The sequence below is a fragment of the Lissotriton vulgaris genome, chromosome 3_2, assembly GCF_964263255.1.
Source record: "Lissotriton vulgaris chromosome 3_2, aLisVul1.2, whole genome shotgun sequence".
NCBI classification, from domain to species: domain Eukaryota; kingdom Metazoa; phylum Chordata; class Amphibia; order Caudata; family Salamandridae; genus Lissotriton; species Lissotriton vulgaris.
Genome location: NC_141690.1, coordinates 160,185,260 through 160,199,529, shown reverse-complemented (window position 1 = coordinate 160,199,529; position 14,270 = coordinate 160,185,260). Strand labels below are relative to the sequence as shown.

Below are 14,270 nucleotides of genomic sequence, written 5' to 3'. Positions count from 1 at the left end.
ATATGGAAATGTGAAACGTTTGTCTCACAAGTTTGCCAAATGCCATGCAAAATGTTTCAAACAAGATACACTTCTTGAAGAGTAGGAGATTTCTTCTGGCATGCAAGTAGAAATACTTCTAGATAGGCAGGCAGGGAGGTATTTTCCCTCTGTTTTCAGTCTGGGCTTCTGGGTATGAAGTGCTATTGGGTCAGAGATGATTTTTCTAAAGCCAAAAAAACTTGAAAGTGGTATTGGTATACCTAGAAATTTCTCACACACTACACTTCATAGTTTATTTCAGTGTAGTGGCTTTCTTGTTCCCAGAGATTGGTGCCAAATCCTCCAAGATATCCTCGAAGATAAAAATACAACATTGTTGCAAAGCTCACTTCTGCTTTGCTTTCATCACTAACCAATTCAGGTAAAATCACTTTAAAGTAATTCCTGCACTTTCATAAAGGACATCCTGTATAGGAAATAAAGTCTGGAATGACCCATTCTTAAAATCAGCTAGATTATGACAGATCCATTCACTAGTAAATATTGAGGGTAGTAAGTTCAGCCCACCCTTACTGGTATATGTGTGCCCATTTTTATGGTCCGGCTCGACAGTGCAGCTGTTGCCAGACAATTATGTGCACATCACTAGAGAGAGATTTTATGCTGCACCCACATGTTGGAAGCCCAGAGTACATGTTTTGATTGGGCAGACGTTGTGTGCTTGCCCAAGAAAAGTGCTTGCCCGCTAGCAGCTGTGATCATTTTATTTATTAATCCAGCTACCTAATCACACACATGACATTAGAATGCTATTAAAGTGTCTTAGATAACTAGATAACTTATGTTGTGTTTTTCTTTAGCATCAGCACAGATTGGAGGAGGGTGGTCCTTAACTTACATGGATTTTGAGGTCTGACTTGACATAGTAAATGTCACCTGACCATTTAACCTCCACCAATATGATGCTACCACACAAATACATATCTATTCCCATGCTATTTACTTGTAATGCTTCACAACCCAAACTTTTATTGTTACCATACAAACTTCCTAATGGTTGGTGTTTTAGTATTCCTGATTGAATTAATGAATACATTTATTATTTCAATTAATATAAAGTGTTACAAATGGCAGGGTGTGGTGTGTCCATCCATCCACCTTCTTTGATCATTGGTAAAAACAACATTGCATCATTTCATTTGACAAGTATCAAACAATTACCCAAAGCATAAAATGAAGAGACCATCAAATTTGATTTATATATTCGCTAGTTTGAAACTATGATCAGCCATTAGTCCATGGCTCCATCTTTACTTATAAGTTCTTTAAGCTGGCGTGCAAATTTCGCTAGTCTAGCCAATTCCATAGGGATCTCCAAATTAAAAAGAAGTTTTATTGCATGTAGACAGGTACAAGTGCCATATTTTAAGAACAACATTTTAATAAAGTGCAGCGTGCATGGTTCAATCGGGGGCAGATGCAAACTAGGTGGAACAAAGGCTACTCGTACTGATGACGTAGTCTGCAAGTGGTGACCACCTCTAGAGATTTCCAGCAAATATTTATGTCTTTTATTAGTAGTACCATGAGTCTGACTGACAGAATTTGCTTTAAAATTGATTTGTTCTTAGCTGAGTAAAGATATGGCTGTCTCAATGTATCCTTATAGGAGCTGGCTAAGAGCCCGGTATTGCTGCTGGAGGACTCTATTAGCCTCATATCATCTAGCTTGGATAATAGTCTTACTTGTTTCTTTAAAATAGTTTTTAAAATTCCTGGTTGGTGAATGAAATCCTGCCAGTTGGACAAGTCAAGGTGCAGTTCAGTGCAGGCAGTGGGTAGGGTGTCAGCCCAAGAATATTTACCTTTCGTGAAGATTTCCTTTAGAGTTGCTTTCATTGTATTTGGGGTGGGGTTGCACATGCCCCTCAATAGTATTGAATGATCGATGCCCAATGTTCGTAGTATTGTTTGTTTAACCCGAATTCCAGTTGTACTAAGGCATTCGGGCATGGGCGGTTATCTGAAAAATCTGTTAAAAATGCTCGGCAATTGGCAGACTCCATGGTGTTAATTAGTGCCACGGGAAAGACTAGTTGGCCATAGGAAATTGAGGAAAGTAACTTGGCTGTTATAACCTTTTGGATTGGCTCAGTTGTCAAGCAACGCAGTTTGGAATTGAGTTTGCAGCGGGCGTACATAACCGCCTTAGCTTTTGATTCTGTGGATGCAGTGTGTGCAGTGGGCTTGCCGTTGCCTATGATCCAAAGCCCCAGATAGTTCTATTTAAATGTTGTTATTTTCAAGTGGCCCAATCGTCACTGATTAAGTTTGTTAGCGTATTTTCCGAAGATCACTACCTTTGTTTTACTTGTGTTTGCTGTTAAATCATTTTTGTTGTTATAAATGCTTAGTGCGTCCAGTGCTCTTTGCATACCCGTCTTAGTGTGGTCCATTAAGAGCATGTTGTCAGTGTACTGCAGTAGGAACAGTCTAGTTGGCCCAGTTTTGGGAGATAACAGGTTGGCTTTTGATATAAATTTACCAAGGCCTGCAAGTGCGCCAATACATAGCCTTGTTTCAGTCCTAGGTCTGTGTACACCTTTTTTGTTGCTGTGTTCCGGGTTTGTTTCACCCAAACCCAGGTTCTGGTGTAAAGGGAAATTATGGTGTTCAGCAGCATGGTCAGGATCCCCCAGTCTTGTAGTTTTTGCCAGAGCAGATTCCTGTTGACACAGTCAAACGCCGAAGAGTAGTCCATGAAGCATGCGAAGAGAGGGCACTGTTTTTTTTTAGTTTACTGTTCTACCAGGTACGCTAGGGCTAGAATGTTATCCAATGTTGATGCTCCTGCTCTGACGCTAGATTGGTAAACTGATAATATTCCATCCTCGTTAACCCAGTTTTGTAGATTTTATTAGAGGAGGCGTGCGTATATCTTTTCCTTAATATCCAAAAGGGTTATCAACCTGTAGTTGGTTAAATCGCCAGTGTCGCCTTTTTTGTAAATTGGTTGTAGTAGGGAGCCTTTCCAGGCTTCAAGAATTGTTGAATTAGTCATGCAGAACTGGTATAATTGGCAGAGTATAGTTGCCCAAAAAAGTAAGGTCCTCTTAAAAAAGGTGTCCAGATAGGCCATTGGGCCCCTGGGCGCCATCCCTTCTGATATTCTTTAATATTAATAGCACACGATTGCGCACAAGAGATTCAGTTGTGTCTTCTATAGTTCTATGATTGACGTTATGCACACCAGTGCATGTGAAGGGTCCTTGATGGTGTGGAAGGGTGTTATAAGAAGACTTGCAGTAAAGTGTGTTCACATAGTTGATCCATGTGTGACTTGCAACTCCATTTCACCGGTCGTGGCCGTGCCCGGACAGCATTTTGATGTTTAGCCGAAATTCTGCTTGTCTGCTTGGAGTTAACAGACTGAAGATGTGCAGCCACTGGGAATCTTCTTGTTTCCTTATGAAGTGCCATATGTTTCTTCTGTGTAAGTTACTGGCTGTCAGCCGATTTTGGAGTGCTGTGTCGTCTCTCTCACGCTTTTAGTTGCGATTGGCTTGTCTCAGTGCCTTCTTGCTTAGTTGAATTTGTTTGCACCTTGGTTGAAATTGGCAGCACACCCTTTCTCTAGAGTCTGGCCAATGGTTTGTTTTTTTGGCCAGCAGAAGGTGATTCAGCTTCGGCACCAGTTTTGTCCAATTCTCTGGTATATTCCCCTCAATGTAATCATTGTTGAGTATTGGCCAATTGTTTTTCCGGGCTGCCAGGCCGGATATGTTGATTTTGTTCCATTTTAGTCATCTCAGGAGCAAGTGTATTTCCTCCCCATTAGACGTTCCCAGGGGAGTGATGTACCGGAGGCTAACTATTTGGCGTGAAATAGCTGTAACCAGTGCGAGACGATCACTGGTCTGCTGCACTGGTTTTAGGAATTCTACCACTTGTTCATACAGGCAATTGCACATAAAGATATGATCAATTGTTGATTTGTTTTTTCCTGATTGTCAGCATGAACCCCTGCTAGGCAGTCAGGCTAGCCCGACTGTTACATCGTCTGAATCTGGGAGAAAAAAGGGTTCACTCAATTTAATGAATTAATGAACAGGTGAAAAAACACTATTGGATTTGGTTTTGTAAGGTAATATCATGTGTGATACCTGTTCCTTGCCAGTAAGGGGAGTGTAATATGCCTCTTCCTTAATACAAATAGTTTTTACCTGGTCAAATAGTCAAGCTGTCACAGATTTAACAATCTTTCTCTTTAGTGTGTATTTACGGGACTATTTGCTTTCAGAGTTTTCACAGGTATGGTCCTCGCTGACAAAGCCGCATTAGTGTCCGAAAGCAAACATAAGCACACATCTTGACCCAGTATCTTCTTTTAAGTGAAAGGATGTCCTGCCCTCTCATGACTTGATAGCCTGAACAGCTTTCCTTATAGAGTGATTAATAGAAATATTTCAGACTGACTCCAACTGAAAGGCCCCAGTGAGAAGATAGGAATATCAGAGTTGGACATTTCATGTTGGAGCAGCAGGAATGGTCTGCTATGATTTAATATAGGCTTTCTATAGGGAAGGTATAGACTGTCTGTCCATGGACTTAGTATTGCAATATCTCAAATAGAAGGAAGTCTTAAGGAAATAATAGGACTAAGAAATGATATAATTGATATGGAAAATGTATACAGTGAGGTGAGGGATGGTATCTATGAAATACAAACATTGGTAATGCATTGGTTTCAAATAGGTGATGAATAAAGAGCTGTTTTTGTCAATCATCGTTCGGGAGAAGGAAAGAGCTCCCTGTCAATTAACGTTGAAGTGGATGGGATTTGGTGAGTTGCTGACTCCACAGCTGGGGATCCCGCCTCAAGTCTCGGTGGCGCAACATCCTGATTTTATGCAAATCACTCAGGGCCAGATGTAGGACTGTTTTTTGCGGTCGCAAAGGGGTTTCAAAAAACGAGTTGGCCATGTACTATTCCCATTTTGCGAGTCGCTATTAGGAAGGGGCGATCCGAGGGCGTCCTTTCCTAATAGCAAGTCCTCCAGGTATGTATGATTCTTTTGCGACCGCAATTGCAGTCATAAAATAGTCGCAGTTTACCACCCTTCTCAGAAGGGTGGTAAAGCACTCGCAAACGGGAAGGCGTCCCCAGGGGACCCCTTCCCCTTTGGGAATACAGGGGAAAATATTTTTTAAAGGCAGGCGGTGGTCCCAGGGACCACTTTATGCCCTTAAAAAATTCAACAAAAAAGTTTCATTTTTTTTCTTTTTCAAATGCATCCCATTTTCCTTTAAGGAAAACAGCCTGCATTTAAAAAAAAAAGCTTTATTGACACACAGTCACGGACATGGTGGTCTGCTGACCCCAGCAGGCCACCAAACTGTGAGGCTGGCCATTCCCAATGGGGTCGCAGATTGCGAGTGGCTCATGAATATTGATGTCCCTCACATTTTGCGACCCCATTGGGAATCGCTAACAGTGTCTCTGACACTGTTAGCATCAGAAAACGTACTCCACCCTACTCAATCCGGCTTTAGATCTAACTATTCCACGGAATCAGCTGTTTTGTATTCCACGGAATACATCCGCAAGATTTGAATTTGAATTTGAATTTGAAGGGTTTTGTATAGCGCTCGTACACCTGGCGGTTTCTTGGCGCTCACTGGTAACAGCTACTCAATCGGTCGGAAGAGGGGGGGACGGTAAAGAGGATCAGGATGGAAAGGCTTGGGTAAAGAGAAAAGTCTTGAGATCTCTGCGGAAAAGAGGATATTGAGTGCAGGATCTGAGGGACAGTGGGAGAGAGTTCCAAAAAGCTGGGCCCGTGGTAGCGAATTTGGAACCACCCCATTTCTTCCGTTTGAAACGGGGAACCACGAGAAGGTGGTGAGAGGAGGATCGGAGGTCTCGTGATGGAGTATAGGGTTGAATAGCTGAGTTGATGAAGGAGGGGGCGGATCCTGTCCTGGCTTTAAAGATAGTGCAGCCGAGCTTGAATAAGACGCGCTGCCGGACAGGGAGCCAATGGAGGGAGATAAGAAGAGGGGTAACATGGTGTGATTTAGAAAGGTTAAAAACCAGCCGAGCGGCCTGGTTTTGAACCAGCTGGAGGCGCCTCATGAGGTAGTCAGGCATGCCATGGTAGAGGACATTGCCATAATCTAGGCGAGATGTCACCATGGCCAGTAGAATTAGTTTGAGCGCGTCTGGGGCGAAAAATCGTGAGACTCTGCGGATAGTTCTGAGTGAGAGAAAGGCTGATGACACCACGACAGAGACTTGGGAGTGTAAGGAGAGTTGGTTATTTTTTTTGAAACCAAGGGTTTTGACAGAGGATACAGGAGTGGGTGGGGGACCTAGTGATGGGGGCCAGAAGGAGGAGGACCAGGGACTGGAGCAACCACCTGTCAACACCAACTCCGTCTTATCGGGGTTGAGTTTCAGGTGGTTGAAATTCATCCAGTCCTGGATAAAGGTCATGATGGACTGAACCTTGGACATGGTGGACGAGGGTGAGACAGCAGCGTTGGTCATGCTAGACTTAAGCGCAGCTTTTGACACTGTGTTACATGCCACGCTGCTGTCCCGACTCTCAGACATCTGAGTGAAAGACCATGCTCTGGCGTGAATTAAATCTTTCCTTACTAAAAGATCTTTTCAGATACACTGCCCACCCTTTAAATCATCTTCTCGAGACGTGAGCTATGGGGTTCCACAGGGCTCCAGTTTGAGCCCCACACTGTTCAATATCTATATGGAGCCCCTGGCTCAGGTCGTAGAGAACTTTGGGGTGGGCATTGTCAGTTACGCCGATGACACCCAGCTCATGTTTAAGCTCACTCCTGATACCGAGAAATATGCCTCCAATTTCTCGGAATGCATGGCTGCTGTCGCCATGTGGATGGATAACAACTGCCTCCGGCTAAATGGAGATAAAACAGAGGTGTTGGTGGTAGGAAATAAAACCTCTTTATGGTCACAGGCGTGGTGGCCCACAACATTGGGCGATTTTCCACACCCTGTAGAAAAGGTGAAAAACCTAGGGATTATGATCGACTCTGATTTGTCAGGACAATCCCAAGTCAACAAAATAATAGGCAAATGCATCGGTACGCTAAGAACTTTAAGAAAAGTCATCGATCTCATCCCTACTGGAGCTAGAAAAACCATCGTACATGCGCTTATCACACCTCATTTGGACTATGGGAATGTTCTCCTATTAGGACTGAACCAAAAACATCTTCACCAGCTTCAATGCTTACAAAATGCGGCCGCTCGCATGGTACTGGGCCTTCCCAAAAGAACATCTGCCAAGGCGGCCTTGTCCAAACTGCACTGGCTCCCTGTTAGGGAAAGAATCAAATTCAAGAGCCTCTGCTATGCCCATAAGATTGCCCATAACAAAGGTCCCACCTATCTAAGAGATCTTCTGACTATCCACCGCCCTACCAGAGACCTTAGATCCTCAGGAATGTCACAATTCAAAATCCCACGTGTCCACAGAGCGAAAATAGGCGGCCGCTCTTTTCGCTACCTTGGAGTAAAACATTGGAATGCTCTACCTATTCATTTAAGAATGGAACCCTCAGAGACTCTTTTCAGAGCCAAACTAAAAACCCACCTCTTTCCCCAATAATTGCTTTTTCTGACCGCCCCTTATCTATTCTCTGTGAGTTTTGTTGGCAATCAGCGCGGGGATACACAGTTGTGCAGCCATGCGCTTTACAAATTTTCTATTATTATTATTATTATGTTGTACATTGGATTTAGCGCCTCGCAATTTGAGACTCGCAATATGTCGCAAATTGCGAGTCGCTAAATCCAATGGTCGTACATCTGGCCCCTTAATCTCTCGGGTGATACATTGATAAATATGCTGTAAGAGTAAAAAGCAAAAAGAGGCAAAACTTTATGGAAAAATATTTCCAACAAAGCGGATGTTAACAGTATTTTGGCTATGGGAAGCAGATGAGGAACAAGCATTGGTAAATGCAAAAAAATATGCTACAACCAATAGAAATGGAGAAAAAGTTAGTATCACAAAAGGAAACCAATGAGATTAAAATCAATATATCTCTCAAGCATAGAGCAAGCGTTGTGCAGTCGAAACCTAAAAAATGGCAAGCAAATAGGTCAGTATATTTGTTAGGTATGACTTCCAAAGCATAGAAGTGTGACTAACCCACACACCCTATACACACAGATTGTGACCTGGGTGCCAATTCAGATGAACTTTCACACTTCTTAGATCTGCTTACCCACACGTTCACACTCTCTGACAGGACCATCAGTTCAAGCTAGTTAGCAGTCTTTAAAAAGGTGGGAGAAGTGGAATAAGACGGGGCTTATGTAATTGCAGTGGTGAAATGTTTTCTCAAAAGTAAGGTTTTAAGGAGCTTTACATTATGCATTAGAAGCCCAAAGAATAAATATAATGGTTGTACTAGAAGAGTGTATAGTTTAAGCCCAAGAGAGAAAATCATTGATCCAACAATCATTGATGGGGTATCCTAAAGGTGCATCCTGGGGATTCCACACTCTGGGCCAAATTCAAAGAGCCTCCACAGTCGTGACGGAGGCTCCACAGTCGTGGTGGAGGTTATGCACTCATGGCGAAATCTTCACACTGCAGTTTCTCATTAAATAGATATTGCTGTACTTTTACCATCAGTACTTGATGTATAATCTTATTAACATTTATACCGCTGGTTTTCATGATGACAAATGATTTATTTGGTGGCTCACTACCGTCAAAACTAATGGTGTTCTGTTGGAGGGGATCTGTGCACAATCATCCAGCACTTTCTAAAAAGTTGATGAGAATGTGAGGACCCAACACAATATTTTAAGGGTAAAGGTAATAAACTGGTCTCAAGCTGCTGGTCAGCTCGTCTGGTGCATTGTCTCAACTTGTGGAGTCATCTCCTGGAGAATTATGTCCAGTTTCTAAACCTAATTTAAAATGTTATATTCATTTCACTGCAGTTCTGGGGACCGTGTTTCCAGTCCTAAGCCTAGCTTTGAAAGGCTACACCAGGAAAGTAGTATCCAGTTTCAAAGGCCAGATTGTTGGCTATAGTATCTTATCTTGAGTAGTGTGACAAGTTTTAGAAGCTAAATATGGAGCATTACATCCACTTTTGGAGGCCAAGTTTGGAATATTGCAGTCTTGCATGTCGCACTTGAAGTGTGGCTAGCTCTGAATTTTGGATCTGAATATACTGAACTAAGCCAATCAAACAATGGAACCGTATCAAAGACATATATGAGTGATAACAGGGGCATAACTCAGCTGCACTCAGGTGCATATGCAAGGGCATAACTAACAAGCACCAAAGGCATGCTTAGCAAACAGGAATAGTTGACTAGCACCAGAGGTATGGTTCATCTGCAAAAGGTCGCCAGTCAGTAGTTCTTTGCATAATTGAGCATCACTCTGAAATTATGTATAGCCCCCTGTAATGTGTGAAAAGCCTCAAGAAAGGTATTGATCGCCCTCTGTTATACGATACCAACATCCTTGTGAATGATGGTGTGCCTTGCCTACTATAGTACCAATTTGATTTTTTTTTTTTACTAATACAAGAGCTTGTATGAAGTTTATCGGCATAACAATTGCATTGTCTCTTATAGTTGTTTAAAGCAATAGATATTGTACCTGTCATGGGAGTTATGACTGTTATTTTACTGCAGCAGCACCATGCATCATGTACCAGTGGCTGAAGACCCATGGCATACTGCACAGAAAAATTTAATTAGCCATTTGTAGATTTAATACTATGATATTTATAGCTTATTTCTAATTTTCAAATTTACTAAGCTAATGTCACAAATCCATAAGAGTGATATATTTCAAGTTATGTGCCAGTTTCCACTGACACAATTCTGTTGATGAGCTACAGACAGACCCTAAGTTGATTTAGAGTCCTGGAAATTTACATTTCACATAATATTCCTCCTTATTTTTCTCATTGAACCTCACGTAATCAGGAAATTCTGTGTAGCTTGACAAGTGGTAGATCCGGCCCCACTCCGTTATTGCCCATTCCATGGGGATTAACTAGTGAGTCCACAGTAGTGGCTGTGTGTTACCACACAGTAACGTTGTTTTCCGTATGCAGAGTTTGGAGCGTGCCAGTACCATGCAAATTTAATTCAGGGCCTATGAGTTTAACGATCGGGCGCAATTCCACTTTCTGGCTTTGTTTCAACAGATACATTTCTCCAGTTCTTACCAGGAGGTATTAGCACCGGAAAAACAGGGACTTCATTTCAGTTCGGGCCCTATTTGGAAAAGAACTTGGATTTTCCATGCTAGTCCAAATAAGGGACAGGATAAAGGCCTGAATATTCTCACTAAGAAGCCATTCAATTTCCAGATGATTATTGAAAGCAGGGCCAGATTCCAGACTCTTGGAAGGGAACTATAATAATACTGATCCACAAGAAGGGAAATAGAGCCATCCAGAGCAACTACAGATCCATAAGTCTGATTGACAACATACAGAAAGTCTTTAGCTCTGAAATACTTAACAGACGGGATTTAGCAAAATATGGTACTATCCCACTTGCAGGGTTCAGGGAAAAATCTAGTACAGAGTGCCAAATCATATGCTTCTTAATTATCAAGTGCAGGACTATTCATTGTGAGAATGGAAGACTATTTGTGGCTTTTGTGGGTCTCCGATCCATGTTTGACCTTGTCCTAAGGGCTAAACTGTGGGAGACACCGTGTAGGATAGGGTTCCAAGAGGCATTTTGTCCCTAATACAGGAGCTTTACACAGACAATTATGCTAGAGTCAGATGGGGATCTGCAGGGAAATTGACAGACGAAATACCAATCCAAAAAGAAGTGCGCCAAGGGTACGTACTGGCTCTCACGCTCTTCCTTTTATACATCAATGAGTGCTTACCGTACCTTTTTGATTGCGAAAACAACTCCCCTAAGATGAAAGACTCGAAAACACCTTGTCTATATTTTGCAGATGAAACTTTGCTGATATCCAAAAAACAATCAGTTTTATCCACCCTTTTAGAGACGTTTTTGCTATATTGTAGAGATTATGGGCTGGAAATCAATAACAGCAAAACGAAGTTCATTGTGTTTGGAGACGGTAAGTGAAAAATAAAAAGAACCATACTTTTAGATGGGAAGTCCTCAAGAGGATTCCCTAGATTGATTACTTGGGCGTCCGACTGGAAGACTCGCACTGATGGGCAGCCCAACTGAGGAAGAGCACTCGATCCCTAAATCAATGTACCCTGCCTATTGTAAGATTTGTGAACAGGGCACCTTCCTTTCCTACTTCCCCACCGATGGAAGTCTACAGAAGCCAAGCCACTGGGGTGACCCATTTGGGGCCATTGTAATCTGGATATCTTGGAGAATGCAGAGAAATCTTTCTTCAAGACATTACTAAAAATTCCCCAGAGCACTCCCACACTTCCAGTCTGTATGGACCTAAATTTGAGTTCCATTTCCAATATTGCTTCTCTGAGACCTAGTAATATTGGTCAAGAGTGTGGGTAACAGAGAAGCTAGAGCACTACAGGGAATGGCTCTGAGGTTTGTTGGAGGGTGTGTGTGCTGACAGCATCCCTTGGTGCTCCCATTTAAAGAGTTGGTGTTCAATCTAGGTTTAGGGGACTTTTGGTCAAAACCCCTAGAATTTCCATGCAATGTTATTGAAAAACTCAAATCGACCTATTGGATTTTTGTGCTGGGAAGGAAAATTTGAAGGATAACCTCTGTGAGTTTGACAGATGTTTTGTATCAGTTTGACATGCACTTAGACATGGTAACCAAACATTTTTTAAGAGCACTCGTGGTCAGGTTTGGACTGGGCACTCTACCGTTATCAACTTTTACTTGTCTATTGAAAAACTAGACAGATAGATCTAATATTTGACCAATGGAATGCGTGGCTGTAGAGTCCATCGAGCATTTTTAATTCTTCTGCACGACCTGTAAAAAGCAATGTGTCATTAGATTAAACCAATCTGTAAACTGATGGGGTTTCGGAATCATCATACAGAACTGAGAGTATGCAGTACAAACACCGGTGGCCCGGTCTTTTTTTAAACAGTAAATTTTTTTCGGCAATATGGCATTTGAAGTCAAACCGAATCCATGGTTAAGAAATTATAGTTTTCTTTGAGCATTGCCCCCAGATTTTAATATACCACAGTAGAGATTGCTGAAGTTTGTTCTTAATTTTTTTATAATTGTATCATTTTTAAATGTAAATATTTGTAATTGATTATATGTATTTTATTCACATATGATTGCTTTTTCATATTATTATAATTATTATTATTATTATTATTATTATTATTATTATTATTATTATTATTATTAATTATTATTATTTTTATTATTAGTGTAAGGTTTTTTATGAGCCGAAATAAAGGAATATGACTGTACTATTAAAATAATTCATATTTGTGTTTCTATTTTTCTCCAGGCAGGAGAGAAACATTACCATCCGACCTGTGCACGATGCGTGAGGTGTCATCTGATGTTTGCAGAAGGAGAAGAAATGTATCTACAAGGTAAACCAAGAAAGCTGCAATTACAATTATGTGCAATTAGGTTTAATAACTATTTCTGTATCCATTAATCTAGTTCAGTGATGATATTTTATTTCAGTCACATCTTCTAAATGATGGTTAAAAAGAAGGTACATTATTAATATGGAAAAATGAGTTAAGGCAGATGAGGCGGAAGCCGCAGTTCGATTCTAGTCCTCAGCGTTGGGTCTCCCATTTGACTGTCTTCAAATGCTTTCTTTAATTGCTGTTCCTGTGTTCCATGAGGATTCCAGGAGGGTGGCCACCTTCCTTTAGGTCACTGCAGACATGATTTCTGGTTCTTGACTTTTAACCTAATTCTGAATGTATCAGTCTTGTTGTTGCTTCCAGTGAACTACTTAGACTAACGCACCTGAAATCAATAATTTATAGGTGAAACGTTTAAGGCTGAAGGCAGTGTCCATAGTGACCTGGAGATAAATGGTTAATTTATGCAGTAATTAAAAAACAGGACTCAAGAATTATGAAAAGCTAATTCCCAATCAGTAATATATTCTTTGGGTTTGACACAAACAACGCAGAAGAAACACCCTCCTGCTCAGCGTGTAAATGTTTTTTTGGTCAAGAATCTGGTGCAGCAGCAAATACTGAATGCATTTAATGCAAGTCAGAGTGTCAGGCGTCAACTAACCTGAAGTTTCAAATCTGCAGGAGTGAAGATGGTCCAGCCAGTCCCCCGCAGAACAAACCCCAACGCACAACTAAAAATGAGTGTTGGCCTCCATTCTCAGGGAGATAGGAGGTAGATGAGGGACAGAGGACAACACAGGATGGAGAGGATTCCTGGTCTTCGTCGCAGCCAGACAGCAAGCGCCTCACTCTATAATTCCCCTCTTTCCTGTACTGGATCTCCAGAGGGACATAAAGGCACCCACTAGAATTCAATAGTTATAATAAGAATAATACCCATGCATAAGTATGTCTACACTGGATCCCTCAAATAGTATCACAGAGACTACTGTCGCCATCACAGAGAGACGAGTTACCGTCACTCGCCAAGCCAATCTCCAGGAATGATAATCAGGGTGAGCTTGGTAAAGTTCCAAAAATACAAACTCTCCACTAAATAATTAGTAAAAAAAGTAAAGTTCCATTTGAGCTAGGAGAAGAAAGGAACACTACCAAAGTCACATATGTTTCTGCCCAGAAATGTTTAATCCATTCAGATAGATTCAGTGCAATGACTGTTGTAGGTTAGAAATTGGCATTTCTGTAGACGCAATTGTCTAAAAAAAACTAAATTGATAACCAAGGAAAAGTAGGAGATGAAATTGCAGGTGCGCTACTCACAGGAGTGGGAAGATGCCGACTGGTACGAACTGAGGCTCCGGCACAGGATTGCTTAAAATCATGGTTGTCCTGGATGTGCAGCTTAATGCAGGGAAAAGAAGACTGGAGTTGGGAAAAACCACTGATGAGAAACTACCCCTGCACCAGAGAAAGTTGCAGGTAATCCGGAAGAGCTGGCATAAGTGGGACCGCAGCTCCAATGCGGGAGTTTGTCAAAATGCAGGAGGAGTGAAACCACTCAGAAGCAAAGAAGGGGGGTACACAAGGTGAGCAGGAAACTCGAAGTCAAGCATGGCTAGGAGCATGGGCGCGACTTAAGTATGCAGGAGACGACACGACAGAGAAGCAACAGATATGGTAGCCTTTGGGTTGGATTGAATACTAGAAGT

At 41.7% G+C, this 14,270-nt stretch overlaps 1 protein-coding gene across 2 annotated transcripts in view; it reads left to right on the top strand.

Moving 5' to 3' along the window:
- Positions 1-14,270, top strand: part of ABLIM2 (actin binding LIM protein family member 2) — a 954,368-nt gene that overhangs the window by 565,625 nt on the left and 374,473 nt on the right. For both annotated transcript variants that reach the window (XM_086964134.1, XM_086964133.1), the window contains exon 7: positions 12,465-12,552. In XM_086964134.1, the coding sequence (XP_086820260.1) occupies positions 12,465-12,552 (88 nt within the window). The remainder of the gene's footprint in view (positions 1-12,464; positions 12,553-14,270) is intronic.